At 43.1% G+C, this 19,307-nt stretch overlaps 1 protein-coding gene across 1 annotated transcript; it reads right to left on the reverse strand.

The window, feature by feature from the left end:
• Positions 1–5,631: 5,631 nt before the first annotated feature.
• Positions 5,632–10,531, reverse strand: SAMD7 (sterile alpha motif domain containing 7). The gene is made up of 8 exons (XM_072344979.1): positions 10,429–10,531; positions 10,055–10,181; positions 9,777–9,913; positions 9,419–9,497; positions 7,722–8,401; positions 7,072–7,193; positions 6,549–6,659; positions 5,632–5,904 (listed from the first exon to the last, which is right to left on the reverse strand). Exons 1-8 carry the CDS (start codon positions 10,529–10,531, stop codon positions 5,632–5,634), a joined length of 1,632 nt encoding a protein of 543 aa, XP_072201080.1.
• Between the last annotated feature and the right edge of the window lie 8,776 nt (positions 10,532–19,307).

Raw genomic sequence — 19,307 nt, forward strand, 5'->3', positions numbered from 1 at the left:
GTTGGAGTAGGGCTTCAGAATCATGGCCACCTGAATTGCTGTTGTGAAGGATATTGCATACAAGTGAGGTGGTTTCCTTCTTCAACTGAAGCAAAACCCACAGCATTTCAGTAGCTTCTTTTCTCTCTTCTTTACTCTGTGTGATCTAATATGGCAATAGGGATGCTGGAAACGTTTTTGAAGGGAGAAAAAGGATACGTTCACAAAACAGAAATGCATCACGAGCTATTAACTGTAAGAATCACTATTGTGATTATTACACTGTCTGTGTAAGAGCCCTGGGGGCAAAAGGAGTTTTCTATGGCGTTTTTATTGTTTGCGTATGCTACTTTTGGGTACCCTTCATTGGCTTCATAGGCAGGACAATGAGTCAGGTGTGTTCTACTCTCTCTGGTGTGCATTTTCTTTTACCCTTATATTCACTTGTTCTCAGCAGCTTAATGGCATGTGCCCTATTGGTAGTCCCATTGTTTTTGACCAGTGTTGGTCATCCTGGATCTGTAGGATGATACACTATGATTAATATGCACCAGAAGTGCAAATCTACACGTTGGCAACAGAATTATGTCGCAAATAGTCCTTTGAGTCGCGCTGCCTTCTGCAATACAGAAATTGAGGTATCACAAAGTCTGACAAAATACCTGTTCTGCAGAACAAACCATTTGCTTGTATGAAATTGATCCATTGGGCCCATTGCTAATCCGTCTGGCTTTGAGGGAAGAGATGGGAAAGCACAAATCAGAGTTACTGCAGCTGTTATGTTGACAGGCAAGAAGGCAGGCAGGGGGAAGATCAAGACAGACAGGAGGGAAGAGCTGCTATAGAGGGAGTCAAGAAGGATGCAGAAATTCTCTCACAGTATGTCTGGAGCATTTTCATAGTGCGTCTACTTGTGATAATGTGCTGTAGGTCATTCTGGAGTGACCTCCTGTCTTATCCAGCCAGCTTCAGCACTGGTTATGGATTCAAAGTGTAAAGGATATGTGCCTTGTAATGTAAAGCGACACATACTTTCAAGGCAGGTTTAGCTCGCATTCACCCACAAACACAAGCCATTACTCAGAGGCACAGTACAGTGGAGACATATCCTGACTCACCTCCATCTCAGCAGCTTATAAATGCTGAGATATCAGCATTTAATTTAGCAGAGCAACAAATATTGGTTATATGAACTTCTTGTGCTACTCCTTATGTAATTAGCTTCATCCATTTCAAATGCCAGCTTTTGTTTTGTTTCTTGCAATACTATACTTTTATCTCTGAATGGTGAGCCCTATGAGGTCAGTTCTGCTGGAGAACCAGCTGAGGCTTTCGGGGGAAAAAAAAGGCTTTGCTTCTACATCTGTATTTTTTGGCAGTGGCAGAAGAGGAGGAGAATGGTAACAGCAATGGAACAGCATTAGGAAAAGCTAAATGTTATTTCATGAAACCACAAGTTTCCTATTATGACTACCAGTATTGGAGTTTAAAGTCCTCGTTCTATAAAAATGTGATTCTGGTGTTTACATCTCTCACATTAACAGACTCAGCCAGAAGCGGGCGGTTGCTTTGCAGACAGTCTTTCAATGCAGACTGCTAACAGCCTGCTGGAAGCCCATGAATCACAGGCTGAGCAGCGCTCATCTCTAGCAGAGCTGTTTTAACCCTGTAACTGAAGGTTAATGAGAAGATGAAAATTGGGTCGTCTTGATGCTTTCTTCTTTCCCCTTGGTTATAAGGGATTCTTCTGTTTGCTATTGTGGTGGGTTGGTTTTTATTTCAGTAGTTCACCCATGCAGACATCACATAGGGGTTCTGAAATATTGCATAAGAAAAACATCGATTCGTGTCTTCATTGTGTTACAGGGGAAAAAATATCATTCTATATAACGTTGGGCTAAGAAGAACCTTCATAGAGGTTCTTCTTTTGTATGATCTAGTTAAGACTTTGTACCTTTACCAATAGTGAGATTGTTGGCTCAAGAACGCCATGTAAAGAGTAGCAGAACTAATACCTGCTTGGGCAAACATAGGCTTGGGTGAACTTGGCAATGGGACAAAGGAAAGGAATGCATAAAGGCCAAGAAACGGTTAAATTACTGTAGCAATGTGGCCATTGCAATATATTACAGCATGAAGGGCTTAGTCAAAGCCAGGCATCACAGGAAGGAGAATTGTGTGCCTCACTGAGCTGTTATTTCCCTGTGAATAATGAATGGCTTAGGTGAAAATATCGGGTCAGATAGACTGATTCATTGAGAACTGTGCTTGTTCCTCAGACCAGGTGGTTTGGAAAGGGTTGAAGTGAGAACCTGCTGTTATGGAAGTTAGAGCTCATGCAATCTGTATATGGCAGGTAGTACAGCAAATTGTAAAGCGTGGAAGAAACTGATTCAGCAAAAAAAGTGCTGAGTTTTGTATACTGTATTAGGAATAGAATGAATGGCTTATGTACAAAGGAGGCCTTAGGGAAGGTTATCACAATAGTTTTCTATTACAGCCGTGTGATCTGAAAGCAGCAGGGGGCTTTGAATTTTATTCACATGGCCTGTAAAATGCATTGCATATCCATAGCAGTCCAAAGCCTTTCTTTGCTGGCTTATGCAGCGTTTGTGTTACAGAGCTCAGTTATGTACTTTCACATTCCTCATGCACCAAAGGATGGCACTCTTAAAAGTAAAGATTGCTGTCCACATATGCTCAGATCTATCCGCTTCAGTTAGCAATTTATTCTTTGATGCAGCTTATTGCTACTGCCTAATGCACAAGGGATGTTGAGTCAAAAAAATTCTGTTGATGGTGTGTGTGTTATAAGGCATCGTATGCTATTATAAGGCATCATATGCATTCCTCTGTGATTTAAATAGCATTGCAGGAAAAACAAAACCCAAATGCAGTGGTGGTGCAGCCACTAGAAAGTCACCATCTCCCACAGTTGTGCCAGCTCTGTTACATACTGACTGTACCCTTTTGCAGCTGGAATAAGTATTAAAAGCCAGAAAGCTCCCATGGCTGCTGAGAATCAGCAAAGCCTCGAGTGTTTCCTTGTAAACGTAGTCCATGGAAACACATGAAATCCGAAAGCAGGGCTGTGTGTACTGAGTCTGTATCCCCAGTGTTTTGACTTTCTTTTTTCCTTCTTTCGGAAGTGTTTGTCAGAGGGGAAACTTTAACTATTAATTAACTGTATTCCCTGCATTGGAAATAGAACAGATTGTGTCCATTCAGGTAAAGCCCTCTCCTTCCAATTTCACTCTGCCATTGTGTGCAGCCTGGGCCTTGCTGCACTTGTGGCTGCTCTGACACACTTCCCCCCTGTTTGGAGTTCTGGGAAGAAGAGCCCAGGATGTGCAAAGGATCATATGCCTTTTTAATTGCAGCGCTGTCGGGCTTGTCATGTTTTGATCCAGCTTTCTCTGCTTTTGTAACTGTTCATGTCTGAGCCACTTACAAAAACAGCACTCACATTCTTCAGAGCCAGGTTTCAGTCTTTCTTCCCTAGCACAGAGGATCCAACTCACGCTCCTCTGCTGTGACTTGAGGAAAACAAGTCCTGCTTGCTCACATCCCTGTTCTTGACACCCACCTGCATGCTGTGCTGCCGTTCCCTTGGGGGCGGCCGCTGCCAAGTGCTCATAGCTGGGCAGCGACATCGTGTGGCCCAGCGGGCCCCCAGCTGGGACTGGTCCTGCAGCACCGAGGGTTTGCCAGGTAGGACACCATTTGAAAACCAGCACGTGAATTGTGTTTAATTAGATAAGTGGCATTGTTCACGCATTATCAGTTTTACAAAAGAAAAGAGTTAGAAATTGTTTCAGATGCCAAACAGTATTGGTGCTTCTGATGCTTATTTTTTTCTTTTCTTAACAACATGTTGACTGTATTAAAATACTTTCTAATATTTCCTTTCTCATTGATGGGTTATGAACAATCTGCTGCAGAAAGAGGAAAATCACAGGGGCTGAACCTGCTGTGAAAGGAAACTTTCTCTTCTGGTGTCAGTAATCTGAGATGTTATGTGTTAAAGTAGCATGTAAAAACATTACGAGCAGAGAATTTCTGCTGTTGTAGTTGTTTTTCAGAGAGCCCTGGGATTATATCTAGGTTTTCCAGTTTCAGATTATAGTTTTCTTTTTCTGGATGTTATTAAGTGTCCAACAAACAGTTCCTTGTATAAAAGGTGTGCTCATAGATGATGCATAAGACATAAACCAGACTCTTCTGGTAATGGAAAGACTCTCCTTAATTTCACCAGAACACAGGCATGAAGGTCAGCACCTCACTTAGGAGATCACCTTAGGGCCTGTCTGCATCTTTGGAGTATTTTGTTGTATAGCAGTTCACACTTTTCCTTTGGGCCTAACTGGCATTCGTCAATGGAACCTCGAAACATAACCCCTACTTACAGTATCTGAAGATAGAAGCACAGAGCCCAGCACTGCTGGAACTGGTGGTGGTGACAGAGTTTTCAGCAAAGCAGAATCACCCTGAACTCTTAGAGCAAGGCTTTGCTGTTTCAGGAAGGGAATATGAGAGGTATCTGCCACTCAAAGCTACGTAGTTTGGACTGCACAGTAAGATGAACGCTGTAAGCTGCTGTTGCAAACATCTAGTCCCATATCATCTACTGCACAAATGTTTGATTTACAGTATCAAAACTAATAAAATATTTTTCCTCGGGCTGAAGCAGAAAAACAGCTGCCCACAGTCTGAAATACAAGAACATTCCTCCTCGTGTGTTGAGACACCATCTACGCAGCAGCACCTCTTGGTTTTTAAGAGGTTTTTGTGTGGCCACAGAAACTAAACCAAGGAGGGGGAGTCTGAATTGGCGATATACAGCAGATCACCGATTGATCAACACTCAGTTTACAAGACTTAGTTTCCTCAAAACTGTTTGTGTGCCCTTCAGAGTCAAGTTTTCTTGCAAAGAGGAGGGTGGAGGACAGTTCCAATACCTCAGTGAAAGAGCAGCGTGTGACAAAACCCCTAATGAGGGAATAAAGGTAATTCACACAGGGTTCTTTATGGAATGCTGGGGAGTCTTCCCTAGCTAAAAACTGCACTGTGTGGTTTGTGTTTGCTGTGAGAGACTTAACCGTCAGTAGCAGGAGGGAGCAGGAAGCGCATTTTTGCAGAGAACAGAAATTGGTGACTTCATCCCTTATGAAGAATGCTAAGTATGCTGCTGAGGAAGGACTTCCCATGGCTTGTCCGGGTGAGCAGAGGGGAAGGGTGCTTTCGGCTGCTGCCTCCAGGATGTGGCTGTATCTGCAGCTGGTCTTCCCAGCAGTCTGCCTCCACTTTGCTCAGCTCACCTATGCAGTCACACAAAGCAGATTCCAACCCTGGCAATAAGCTGTAGCTTTTCCTGGTAGTTCCTCAGCTGCCTGCGCAACTGCATGGAGTGATCTCTGAGCCTCTGACCGATTTCAGCGGTGTTAATTCTACTGGTACCCTTTTCAGTGAATTGCACTTGAAAGTAATTGCACTAATATGTAGTCCTATTTTTTAAAGTGCTTTTCAGATGCCACAGCACAACTGGTTTCATTCAGTCCCAATCCCATGCAGAGGTTTCAGGCTGCAGCTACCCTCTCAAACACCTGGTAACTGAAGGCTCCTGTATTATTAGAAACATGTCCTGGGTCCAGCTCAGCTCTTCTGAAAAGCGATCATCTGGAAGTCAGCCTGTGGTCCGTCTGCATCACACGGATGTTCCCTGCTTTCTGAAACAATCTGTTCCACTGTTTTGGAAGTCTCCAGGCCCTGTGAGCAGGGGCTGTCCAGCGCATCACCGCTGCTGTTGCAGCGAAGAGGGGAGGTGATGTCAGAGGGCTGCTCTGGGGGTTTGCCTGGAGCAGGTGGCAGGGGCACGGACAGGGGAAGGTTCATCATGTAGAACACGTTGCCCAGACGTCGAGACACCTTGAAAGGCAGAAATAAAATCACAGTGGTTGTTTTGTGAGGTGGTTTTACTGTCATTAAATGTCAAGGTTGGCAGTTGTGTAGCAATGCCAGAGACACAGCCTGGAAGCTGGATGGTTCCCCATCACCTCCAAGGATAAGCAGCGGTTAACAAAAGTAAACAAAATCCACAACGAAAGTAAGAGCAGAACATTTCAAGTGTAGAGGGACAGCCTCTCTACAAATCATGTAAGATTCTATTCCCAACCTTTGCTTGGCAGATTTTAAAGGTCAGGTTGGAGCTAAAGTGAGTGTGTATCAGAGCAGTTCTTAGCAGTGGGGAAGGAAAAAGAGGAATACAAGGGAGTAAATCCATCAAACATCTTTGCATTGCCAGCCTCAGCCTAGCACTGCTGTGTCCTGAATCTGCTCCAAGTATCTTTCAAACTGTCAGCCCTGACGCCCCCACCTCCACTGTCCCCCTGCTGGTTCATGCAGAGATGCAAAAGCAAACCATGCTGGAGGAATCTCTTTTCCTCCACTACTATAGCAATGAGCTTATCAGTGAGAGGAAATGCGGTTTAGTTTGGGAAAAAAGTGGTCTTGATAGCTTCTGAGCCTTTCACATCTGCATGACTTGCTAGTTTTGGTACATTTGATATTACCTGAGAGCGGATTTTTAACGCCGGCCCGAGTTTTAATCCCATAGTATCTAGGAGATGTTCCTCTGTTAGCAGTGGGAGGGTTTCTCCATCGATAGCGTGGTCTTTGAATATCTGATGGAAAGAAAATAAGATCAAGGTGTGCTCAAACAGACTTCACCAGTCATTCTTTGTGCTTCACCCTGAGGTGTAGGCAACAAACAGAGGAAATAATTTCAGTGTTTTGTCTTCACGTTGCTCTTGTAACTGCGGTGTGATGTCCTTTGTTCACATATAGGGACATCTGCACATTTTCCTGTGGCTTATCTACTTGTTTTAAGCAAGTGGGGACTTTGTAATCTTTTGGTGTTACTTCGTGTTGGTTTGGTGTATTTGTTGTTTTTTGTTGGTTGGTTGGTTGTTGCTTTGTAACATGGTGACAACCAGTAAACCTCTATATTTGTCGTATTTATTTGTTGATCTTAAATCTAGATGATCCTAAAGACCTTAAAAGGTGACTGTGACTGTTAGGTATGTTTGTCATCACCTGGGCATAATCGGAGCAGCCTGGGAGGCTAATGATAAAGTTGTACACATCATCAACTGTCCACTTGCGGATGTCTTCAATGGTGGAAATGTCTTCTCCGTTCAGGATCAGGCCGTGAGCTGCTTGAAGGAGGAAACACAGACGTTATTTTTGTAGCATTCTGATGGCAAACCAAGAGGAAAAGCTTGTTGATGTAAGATTATACACATTTATCGAGAACCTCATATGTTAACAGCACCGTGTAGTCACCGAGCCTCAAGATTTAGAAGTCAAGAGCCTCAAGGATTTAGAAACTATGGTTATTGTACAGTGACCTTATGAATGTGTCTTATGTACAGCTCTAACAGAACTCTGGGGAACCCCAAAGTGCTGCCAACCTCACTGTGCCATTGCACTGCCCTGCAAAAAACAACCTGAAACTTCCACTGTGCCCATAAGCTGCATTGTCTGCAGGTAAGGAAAGCCACTTTTTACCATTGCTGACATGGATTTACCAAGTCTTTCTGTAGCATATGAATTCTATGTTAGATTGCCATGACTCCGCTGTACCCAAATTTGCTTTAAAAAAGCAGAAGGAATAAGAGAGCAGTTCAGTAGAGATAATGACTATTGACATGCCCTTTTAACTGTCATCTGGAGACCTGACAAACCTGGAGGTAGCAGTGGGTTGCTGGGAACTGGAAATCCATATGGTAGTGCTGAGAATGGGATAGCAGATGGGTACATGTACTTGTCATCAAAAGCAGCGCAGGAGCTATTAGACTCCTTCTCACTCGCGTTGTTGCAGCTGTTGGGTTCAGCAGAAATTTCGTGATTTGCACAGTTTTTTCTCAAGTCTTGCTCTAACTCTTTGCAGTTCTTGGCAACTGCTGGTGGCTCCACGTGGTTTTTGCTTTGTTCCTGTTTGTTTGGCGTCTCCACCTCTGCCTCTTTCTTATCTTCTTTCTCATCATCTCCCGCAGTGGAAGCGAGGTCCATACTTTTGTCTTCATTTTGGCTCTTGGTGCCGTTGGCCCCGCAGTCTGCAGCTTTGTGGTTTGCAGCTCTCCTCCCTGGTCGGCGGCCCCTCTCCCTTTGCAGGGTGCTGACGGGGGGGTACGGGCTGGTGGCCATCAGCATGGTGTTGCCATGGATTTCATCGAGGGTGGTACGATGAACATATAAGTCACTGGGAAGGTGTCCTTCAGGCAGCCTGTGCCTGCTGCGGAAAGCGATGGGACTGGCTGGCATCCCATGGTAAAGGAAAGGTGCTTCCAGGCTCAGCAGTCCTTTCCGATGAGCTTTCTCCATTTCTTTTTGCTGAAAAATAGCACTCATCTCCATCTCCATTCTAAGGGACAGACAGAGAACAAGCAGTCAGGGCACTTCCTCAATCACCTCTTTTTTTTTCATGTCAGATTAAAACCAAGATATAATTGAAGAGATTAAAGAGTACCGCTTTTCATCCCTCTACCCTGTATTGCTATTTGTGAGATGTCATAAACACTGCAGATAAAATGGTGAGCCTGCCTATATTTAATGTGTTGCCAAGTGCATACAGTAAATTAAAAGGAAGATAAGATATATTTATCCTGTGATACCTCCGTATAGTATTTCAGACAAGAAAAAGAGAAGTGTTATTTGTGTATTGGCAATCCAGGCATTATTGCAGGGGTTACATTCTCTTCAGATTTGGAAAAGTGTCCCTGGGGTCGTAAGGGCCAAAGGCTACAGAAAATAAACAACTGATATTTCCACTCAGAAAAGTATACTGAAAGCTGCACAGTGGCAGTGGTGTTGGAAATATTCCAGTGGAGCTGACAGGTGGGAGACGTGAGCCCATCTAACAGCACAAAGCAGATGGGCTGTGGCTGCCTTTCTTGCTTTGAGAAATCTGCAGTGGGACTTCTATATTCTTATTTGGAGAAGGGCTTATGAGGTCAACATACAGGGGAGCTAAGATAGCCTTCTAAACACTGCAGTAAGAGGACCAGGACAGAGAGGCTGACATCTGGGGGACTTCTCCTTAGTGTAGAATTGTCAAGAGAACCTCCTGGGCAGCAGGTGACTGTTGTTGCATGGAGGAATTGGGTCGCTCCTTAAAATTTCTGGATCCAGACTGCAGTGTGTTTGTTTCTTTAACCAGGTTGAGGGATTGGTTTCTTTGTATTGTTTTACAGCTAAAAGAAAATAGGGGCAAGCAGAAATTTCAATAGCTTCGGAGATAGGAAGGCCCTCTGCTCTGCTGGGTGATGTGAAAAAGGATCTCAGTCACTCTCAATGAACCCCAACAAAGTCTGTGAGTTCCTCACTTCCATCTGCTGCCCTAATCCCAGCTGCATCTCACAGCAAAGCTTGCAGGCAATACCTGGCGAGATTTTGCTTCTGAACCAGTTCCTGTCTTCTGGCCACAGCCTCCATGGATTCTGGTTGGAGAAAGCCATATCCTTAAAGGAAGGGGAAGAAATCTTTAGTCTTTCCTCAAGCAAACACACAAACCCCAGAGCCATGCAGAAGCACTTTAAAAGGCTTTTCAAGACTCAAACTGCGTGCTTCGCCAGAAAGTCAAAATGACTTTCAGTTAAATTAAATGCTGTTTGTGTTCATTGCTTCTGTGGGGATATGTAGGAGAAGCATGAAGCCTGGCATCAGGAAAGGGACAGCAGGGCTGTGTTGTAGACACTACTGCTAAAGCTACGTGGGTGCTGCAGGCAGTGCTTCACTACCTGGGCCTGGGTAGATGCGGTTGGACAGCAGGTTGGGCATGCTGCTGTGCTGTGGGACCGTGGGCCCAAGGTGGGATGCAAGATGAATTTGTCTCGGGTCGGCTGTGGCCGTCATTTCAGCTGAAGGTAACAAATCTCTGAAAGAGAAAACATGCGTTCAGACACAGCAAGGACATTCTTTAGTTAATGATAATCTAAGATTTGTATGTACTCAAGGGCAGCACATGACTGTTTATTCTGTATCTGCAGTATTGCTATAGAGAAGCGTTGCAGAATACCTGTCTACCAGCCGAGGCTCAAACTGGGAGGGGATCGCCTGCATTCTCTGCTGGGCTGTGCCCATCAGCTGAGGGTTCACTGCCATCAGCTGGTTCCTCATGAGCATCTCTTGTCGCTGCCGCAGTTCTGACACAAAACACACACAGGAAGTGATTCTTTCTGTAGTAGAACTTGAGCAGAAAAATAGTTTCTGTATGAGTTATCAAATCGCGTCTTTTTAAATAACATCATCGAAAAAAACAAGACATTTTCTCTGTCACATTGGCCACATTATTTCTAAGACAAACTTGAGATACCTTTTCAAATGTATCTCGTGCAGAGATGAGCAGTTCTATGAACAAACAGGCAGTTAGTTGGGTTTCTTCCCGCTTACCCCCTGCTGTCATGCCGCTCGCCAGGCGGTACAGGTGCTTTTCTTCCAGTGCTCCCTGTTCCCCCAGGATAGACATTTTTCTCATGTGATCCCGTGGAGTCATGCTTCAAGGAGACGGCAGCAACTCTTCCAAGGTAAGGAACTGGATTGGCAGGTCCAAAAAAAGGAAGGAGACATTCAATGTAAGGAATGTTATAGCAGTTATTGCTCAGATAAGCAAATAGCGTTTCTGGCAGTCACAGCCGTGCCCTTCAGTGCTTGGGAATTGTACTGGTTATCAGAAAGAAACTTTCAGTTTTGAGAGCAGTGCAAATGTTTCTGTTGTTTATACCGAGTCGTTCGGTGTTCTTGGTCTTACTGTGGGCAAGTCAGGATGTTGTGAAATATCAGCTGTTTGGAAGGATGCCTTAAGGCCAGTATCATTTGACTGCAGCCCTCAGTGTACAACAGCCCTGAGAACAGCGACGTGAGGAAAAAGTATCCCTGTTTTGAATTGTGATAGTATAGGGCCCTGAATACGAGGTGAAAGAGATGGAAAGAAGTGGCAGAAGGAAGCTGTTCCAAATCACATCAGCTTCTTAAGACTGCCAAGTGATGTGAAAAAGGGAGAACGTATGTGCTCTGAAGTGATGAAAACAGTGATAAAAAGAATGGGATTTATGGGTAAATGAAGTCAGATGAACAGTAGAAATCTAGGCAGAAAACTGTGCACTACAAATGCATTGCTGAACAGCTGTGCTTCATTGAGGTGGATTGCATCAGCATTTCTGAGCCCGCCCAAACAAGCAGGTGGTTAGATTACAAGTGATCCTGATAGCAGGGAATGAGTAATCACAAAGCACCCTGCTCAGGATCTGGGGGCAATGATCTACACAGGATTATCAATGCAAATGCCAGCCTTCTACAGGAACTCTGTTAGCTATTGTTTGCTTGTTTTGTTTTTCCTCACATTTATGCTAAGCTTGCTTACTTTGCAGGCTGGAAGGTATTTTCACTTTTATACTCTGTTGTGCCTGCTCTTGTTCTTACTGAGTCAATACCTGTGGTCCACAGAGCTGCTATGATGAAATCTCACCGTGGGATTAGTTTTGTTTCAGTGACCCCCACAGACAGCAGTGCTATACAGCCGCCACTGAGACCAAACTGGGTGTGAGATGTTGGTCTGCTTAGGGGTGAGCACAAGACTGGTCCAGCCACCGCAGGCTTTACCTTTAAACCAGTGAGCATGCATGGCATGGTGAATATCCTTTTTCTCAGCCTTGATGTCAGTTTTCTATACAGGGTACGCACATTGGTTATTTCAACCATACTGACTGTGAATTGAGGTTCTACTTGGACCAAACCTCTTGAGTCCCCTATGCTTGTAAATGTTGTAAGTGCAGGATTCTGTGTTGGCCAAGATTGTGGCCTTTTTGGAAGGAGATAACCGTATGCAAGCCAAGAAGGGCAGCACAATACCCTTTGTTTTGGACATAGCGATCTGAACGTGTTTCCATTTGATTATTTTTTTTTAGGATACTTTAGACTTAAAGCGGTTTAGGATGCTGGGTGCCTCATGAAGAGCATTTGAGCTGCCAAAGTGCTTCTGAGCTGCTAAAGCATTTTAAAGCTCAGTACTAAAGCGATTTAGTGCTGAACTAAACTTTACAACAGCTCGAAAAATAGGTGGCAACTGCAAAGATGGTATTTACCATACGGTATCAACCCATGAGTCACTGAGGTGGTTTCTGCTCTGCACTGAATGCTCAGGAAAACAAAGCTGCGGTTACAAACTTCATCCTAATCCCTGTACAGCTGACTGCAGAGCAGGAAGGTGCAAAGCAACCAGCAAAGGTCCACGTAGTTGTCATGGAAAGAAACAGGAGGTTTTTATCTCACTGTTTTATGAAATCAAGAAAGGAAAAGAAAGTCAGTGTTGGCACTGATAGGGTTTCACCTGTCAGATGTCTGATAAGCTGTACCACTTGTTCTGTTTAGGAACTGCTGGCATGATTCTGTCCTTTGTTCTGTTAACAGCTGGGGACACATTTTGCTCTAGGGAAACTGTCCCAGTTTGGGGAAAAACAGACAAGTTTTATCAGACAATCTTTGTCAGGCCTTCCTAGAGCTTCTACGTATCTGCTGTTGTAGTAAAAACCCTCCTTTCTCCCCATAAAATCACACTTGTGACTAAAATTGTCTGGTCTGACTCTGAAAGTGTGGAACTGTGGAAAACCTGCTGGGAAGGGATCCATCTATTTTGACCCCAAACCACTGCCTCCACGTGGGATCAAACACACCCTCCTGTTTTGACATCTATCAACAACTCGGTGCTGGTTGCTGGTTAGAAACCACTACCATCAGTATCCTGGTGGTGTTTTCTGTATAGCCCATGCAGTTCCTCATACAAATATGTGTGGTATGTTGCCTGCTGACAGCCTCTCTCATAGTCTCCTTTCAGAGCTGAAGTGGGACTACCTGAGACTTTTCTCAAAATCGTCCTTTTAAAAATCAAGATTTTTCTTTCCCATGTTATAATTCCCACTAAAAGTTATATATACCCGGCATATACAGCAGCATCTATAATGCAGTTGATCCATATGTTTTGGTAGCTTGTTAGCCATTACTGATAATTATCTTGTAGAGATACACCCAGGTTTATAGAGCATCATTTTTAGGCAGTGTTCGTGACATCAGCAGCTTATACTGAAAAAGCCTTGGAACAGCAGGACTCAAAACTCATCTGCATCTTCTCCCACTAAAGCAGTCACTTACTGCTTCCACTGACCCAGTGTTGGAGTCCTCATGTGCCAAAAGGAAGGTTTGCTTCCTCTGTGGGGTTTTCACTGGAGTTGCTCCATAAAGTTTTGTCTTCAGTTGTGCCAGTCAGCCCTATCTAACTGATGTTGGATTTCTCCTCAGATATATAAACATAACTCTGGTGTTTCTGGTAAAAGTCTTCAGCTGTTGTTTCCACTGAAATGATGCTGCTTTCCTAAGCTGCATATTGGAATGTCGGTGTGATGCACATCTTATGTAAACGACACACTTTGTATGTACGTGTTACCTGTATTGAATTGCTTACCTCCCTGATTTTCCTGTTCAGGGAAGCATTGAGCTGATCAGGTAGAATACTTACCTAGCTTAACATCCTAACGTTAAGACTCCTGTGTGACCTTGTGTCAGGAGGAGATGCTGCACTTTACTAGTTTATGTTACATGGTTTGGAAGGACGCCTTTTTGAGTTACCTAGCTGGGGCTCTGACTGGCAGGTAAAAATCAAGGTATTTAATTGAGGTTATTTTCATAATGACTAGCATATTAGAAACTGACTTCAGCAAGGAAAGAAAAGGCTCTCTCCGGAAGGAGACAAAAAGATCAGATGCAGGGAAAGTATGCTTCTGATACATATATTAGCTGGGATTTGAGAGTAGCTCAGAATCCTACAGCCGAGTTCATATAAAATCATACACGCCAGCTGTCCGGTGTTGCATTCATATATGGCTCTTTTCTGATCCTATTGCACAAATCCTGGCTGTACAGCACATTACAGGGATGAAGACAAGTTAATCTCTACCTTTAGAGTCTTACCCTTAGCAAACCCTTCTTGACAGCAGGCAGAACCACTCACCCAGTACTAATTCTGTCTCAGTTTATTAGACAAGACATGGCAAGACACGAACTCCATGAACCAAAAGTGCTTGGAATTCTTTGTGCAGATTCAAAATGTCTGTAGCAGTTCTGTGTGTCTATATTACAGTGGCATCTTATGTATAGTGTAGGTTTGTTGGAAGACTCATTTTTAAGTTAAATGCTCTAAGATTTCATTAACTAATAGTGGCTTTATCTAGATCAAACACATGTAATTAGCATTTTGAAGAACAATTTTTGGTGTACCTTTGCAATGAATGGATCTGCAGACTCTTAGGGAGAAGCTGAGTATTGCTTCAAATATTCAAGTAGAGGTATGCCAGAGATATATATAAACAAGTAGGCAAGCTTATAGGTGAAATAGGTAAAGCATCTCATACATGGTCTCAATTCTATTCCCATTGACTCCCTTCTTTGAAAAAGCTGTCCTGATGTAGTTTGAAAAAAATAAACAATTTCAATATTATTAATATTCTAATGTTATTAACTGTTGTATCAGCAGTTCCTGTTCTTACACTATGCTAGGAGCCTGAAAGTTAGAGACTGCAGTCTACATCAGTAGAACAAGTGACTTCTGGAAATGAAGAACACGATGATACCAACATTATGTCCTCCAGGAGCATGAAATATGTCTTCTTAACTGGGGTAAGGTACTCCAGGAGAGCCTGTAGGGCTAAATTCTAATCCTGGGTACGTGGGCACAGACTGTGCAGAGACTGAGATTAGAGAGTAATCCTAAAACTGGATTGAGAACCATACATTCCTTAAAGAAAGGAAAATAACTATATTTATACCTGGTGTTATCTGGTGAGTTTACTTGCATGCCTTTACTGAGATGAAGGTGTGGATGGTTCACCATTTTTGATCTAGCTAATGGTTATGATTGCAGCAAGTCAGAGTTCTTTTGAACTGCTGCTTTGGAGTATGGATCAAGGCCTAGTATTAGTAAATGCAATCCTTCAGGAGCTGAGTTTGGTTGGCACCTCGTTCTAGGAGTGGGGTGAAGGTAGACCTGTTCCTTTCTGCTACCAGGGCAGCTGTCATCAGTGGGGTTGTGTGATGCTGAGCAGAACTCTCTGATGATCAGAGAGCAAGGTATTTTCAAATGAAATGAATGTTTAGTTGGATTTTTGTCTTACTTTGAACTGAGCTGAAATAGTGGTACAAACAACAACATTGCCAGTGCTGAGAGAAACCAAGCAGCAGAAAAGCGAGTGAGTTTTAGGATGGCTCTTTAAAACTATTTATACTTAACAACTCTGATTTTCACTGGCTAAGAGTTCGACTCTCAAAGACCTGTCCTGAATCCTCTGGACCTTTTTTCTGTTCAGTTAGGGTATGATATTGCACCAGTGTCCTTCAGACATCCCAACATCTCTGAATAAAGGGAGAAAACTGTGTATTAGACCACTGAAGTAAAACAAGATAGTGATTTTTGGGCTAGTTTTCTTCATTACAGAACAAAAGATGGTGAACTGGTGTTAAAAATATTTGCAGATTACTCAAGTCAGATATAGGGCACTATATCCACATTCATATAGAAAATCATAAGCTTTAACACAAACTTATTCTCCTTACAAGAGCAGTCTGACATTGCAGAGCTGATCATGTAAACAAACTCAGAAGTCAGCTTCTCCAACAGACAGAATGCATTCAGTTCTACCACTTGCAGGACCTGACTGAGGCAAAGTTACCTGAGTCAGGATTGTCTCTATTGCTCTTTCCTTATCCCTGTGGCATGCTAGAGGTAGGAAATCCACATATTCTGTAACTGAGGAGCCTGAAATTTTATCTGGAAGGCAATATAATAGTGCCCAAGCTTTCCTCAGCCTGCACTTAATTCCACCCACACATTCAGATGATAACAAGATGTAAGGAACTCTTACAATGGGATGATGCTATCTTTACAAAATATGTCACTCAGTATATTGGTGTTCTACAAAACTCTTAGCACAGCTTTGCTACAATAGCTGTGCATATGAGCAAAATTCAAATGAAGCAAATCTGATGTAGGTATATCAGACTAACCCAGCCAACAGCATCCGCGTGATGATAACATTGATTAACTCAAACTGCACACTGATTTAGGCAGTTCACCACTCTAGGAAGTACCGAAACACTGATGTTTTAAGAAGTACACATTAGCACAAAGAATCAGCTGTACTGAGTGACAGCCAGTTAGCTTCTAAGAATATTTTAAGACAGTTAGAAAAGGCAGCAAAGCATTGGTTTATGTACATTGAACAACGCAATCTATGTCCAGTATTCTTAAAAACTACTGAGCATGCGTTGATGAGCCGCAAAGTAAAAGCTTCCTTTTCTGAAATAGATCATTTCATATCAATCAATTCATATTATAGACTAGCACTGTTTATTTCTATTTCATGTATACTTACATCTATTGTGAAGGCCTTAGTTTTGAGGAGGATGAAGTCACCGTGAACATCCAAAAGTCTGTGCCTTCACTATAGGTCTTCGTTTCAAGCTGCCTCAGTAATGTGATTGGCAGCTTTTAAACCACATCAAGATTAACATATCAAAAAACTGCCTTAACTAACGCTGACTTCACTTTAAATACAAATTGAATTTATCTTGATTAGCCCTCATCCCTGCTTCTAAGCCCTACCCACTCTGACATCACAAGCCCTTCTCCAATACCATCCTCTAAACAGGCTGCAAAAACGTAATTACAAGAAGAGCGGCACGCTGATCTGATAAACCTATTTCACATTTAACCTGCTAAGCTGTTGTTAGCTTGTAAGATGCTTGTTGCATTCACTTAAAATCTTCCTGTTCCACAAAGAAATACGCGAGAAGGTTAAGAAGTGCCTGGCTCTTTGCATTGTTGCCTGTTTGCACAGGTTTCTAGGAACAGCATGCTTGTGTCAGTTGGCAAGCAGTCACCCCACAACTGTGTTATCCCAGAGCTGTGTATCTGCTTGGACTGGGGAGAACTAGAAGGTGGAAATCCTGTTAAGCATATTGTGAGGCTAACACAAGGATCAGATGGTTATACTGCTCAAGCCGGCAGTTTACTCTTTAATTCTCACTGTCAGTGAGTTAACTCTCAGAGTGAATGCCCAGTAGATCACAAAGTTTAAAATGGCAGGGAGGGGTAATTTTCTTCTAATCTCCATGTCAGCCCATGGGACAGGGTTGATGTTTGTTTTCCCCTTGCTCGCCCACCTGAAGTTGATCAGGTGCTCACTGCACCACCACCAACCAGCACCTAATCCCGGAGAAATGTCTAACAATTCCACTTGCCAGCAGGCAGGGTATCAGAGTAGCATGATGCTACCAAGATGATTCTCAGCTTGTGTTCAGTCCACTCAGTCTGTGGCTGCCTACAGAAGCTTGTCACTGCAAATGTGATGAGCCAAAGCAGCCTTGAAGAAAGCTCCTCTGCTGGGATGTTTCGGGATTGTCTGAGCGAAGCTGAGGCAAATGCTTAGTAAGATGTGGGGTTGCCCAAGTACATTAAGAGCAAAGTGTTGTGTCAGCATACATTCTTCATCAGATATTCCAGCCTGTGTGTATCACATTTCAGTAAAACTGAGAAAAGTTTAGCACTTGGAAAAAATACTTCCTGAGGTAGAAACAAAACCAGCAATGCAATACGTAGACATGCATGTATTTGTTTCTATTTTATCTAATGAGGAAATTTTATCTTATCTAATTTTATCTAATTGGAAAGGGAGAATGCTGCTTCACAAGATCCCTGGCGTCCAGTCTTTGATTTCTGGCATGGAAGCAGGGCTGCTGCATGCTGTAGTGATGTGTGACAACAACATGATGTGCTTTAACAGTCCCCCTCTGGAAAGATCTAATTGTATAGGTAGATAGTATTAGTATATACTGATGTGAAAGATAGGGCTGCAGATACACCTTCTCCTGTGCACTCTTGCCCAGATTTATTGCCAGGGTTGTCTCTGTTCAACACAGCATCACTTCATTGTAGAACATAAGGAGTTGGAAGAGCACAACCAAAACCCAGCGGTGTGTATTCAGGTTCAATCTCCGCAGAACGCAATGGGGTTTTCCTGAACTGTCCAGACCCGTTGTACCAGATGGTACCGTATGGAAGTAACACTGATCCTTTGACTCTGTTGATTTCTAATTAGGTTTCTAGTAATTAATATATTTCGCAGGCCTTGCATGAACTCTGCAGATTACCCATTCATGTGAATGATTAACTGAAAGGGGATTAATCCTGGCATGAGTTCAACCAGAAATAATTTTCCAGCCCTGAAAATCTTCTCTGACAGACCAGTAGATTTTAATAGGGAACGAGACGTTGATATTTGTGTAGTTCCATTTCACAAAGAGGAACTTGGCAGAAGAGTGTGAAAAATACACGGGGGTTTGGGTTTTAGGTGTTTCCTCTTACAGAGAGTAGAATGTTGGCTGCCCCTAGGGATGAGCAAAGCTGTGAAAGGGAACATGGGTAGAAGTAAACAAGGCTGTGTTACAATATGTTATAGGGCTCAGAATGTTAGACATCCTTAGCAGATAAATATCCAGAGTCATTATATTGTGTATAAATGCTGGGCCGAGTGCCTCTCTGATATAACTGCAGTTATTGGCTATAGCAAGTGTGCTATATTATTTCATGCAGGGAGCTGATTTTATTTAATGGCTAATAAGGACCATCAAAAACAGAGTTACTACTTTGCTTGGGTTTCATTGAAAGACGCACTCCTAAAAGGAGAGGAAATCCCCAAAATGATACTCGGTGATTAAGCACATAGAATATAGGATTTCAGTGTTTGCAAATCCTTTTTTTCAAATGAACTTGCGGCACTAATCCTCTAATGGCATTATTTCTTTGGAATATATGCCGGATTAAGGAGTCACAATGAGGCAAAGTACAAAAATCCACATTAATCTCTCTCCAGTGGATGCTGTGTGGGATGCAACTTTAACTGTGTTTTTCCAGACCTGGTCTGTGCATATCCTTGCCCCAGGTCTACACAGAGGGTGGAACAGATATAAACAAATGTGACACTGAGCGCTCGGCAGATGGTCACCAGCCATTTAACTGGATGGAAAGGCGTGGGCATTTATTATTTTTAAACTTAGCAAAAGCTAAGCCTGCCTGTCTGTGGTGAACTGCAGGAAGTAGATGTATGTGTCTATGAAGCAGGAGCAGGGCAGTGTTCAGCAGCGAGCAAGGAGGGAACAGCACTGCCCTGCTTGTCAGCTAATGAGGGCCTGCTCACCTTTCTGTACTGCACGTGCAGGGCACAGCT

This window comes from Excalfactoria chinensis, chromosome 9, assembly GCF_039878825.1.
Source record: "Excalfactoria chinensis isolate bCotChi1 chromosome 9, bCotChi1.hap2, whole genome shotgun sequence".
Lineage (NCBI taxonomy): Eukaryota > Metazoa > Chordata > Aves > Galliformes > Phasianidae > Excalfactoria > Excalfactoria chinensis.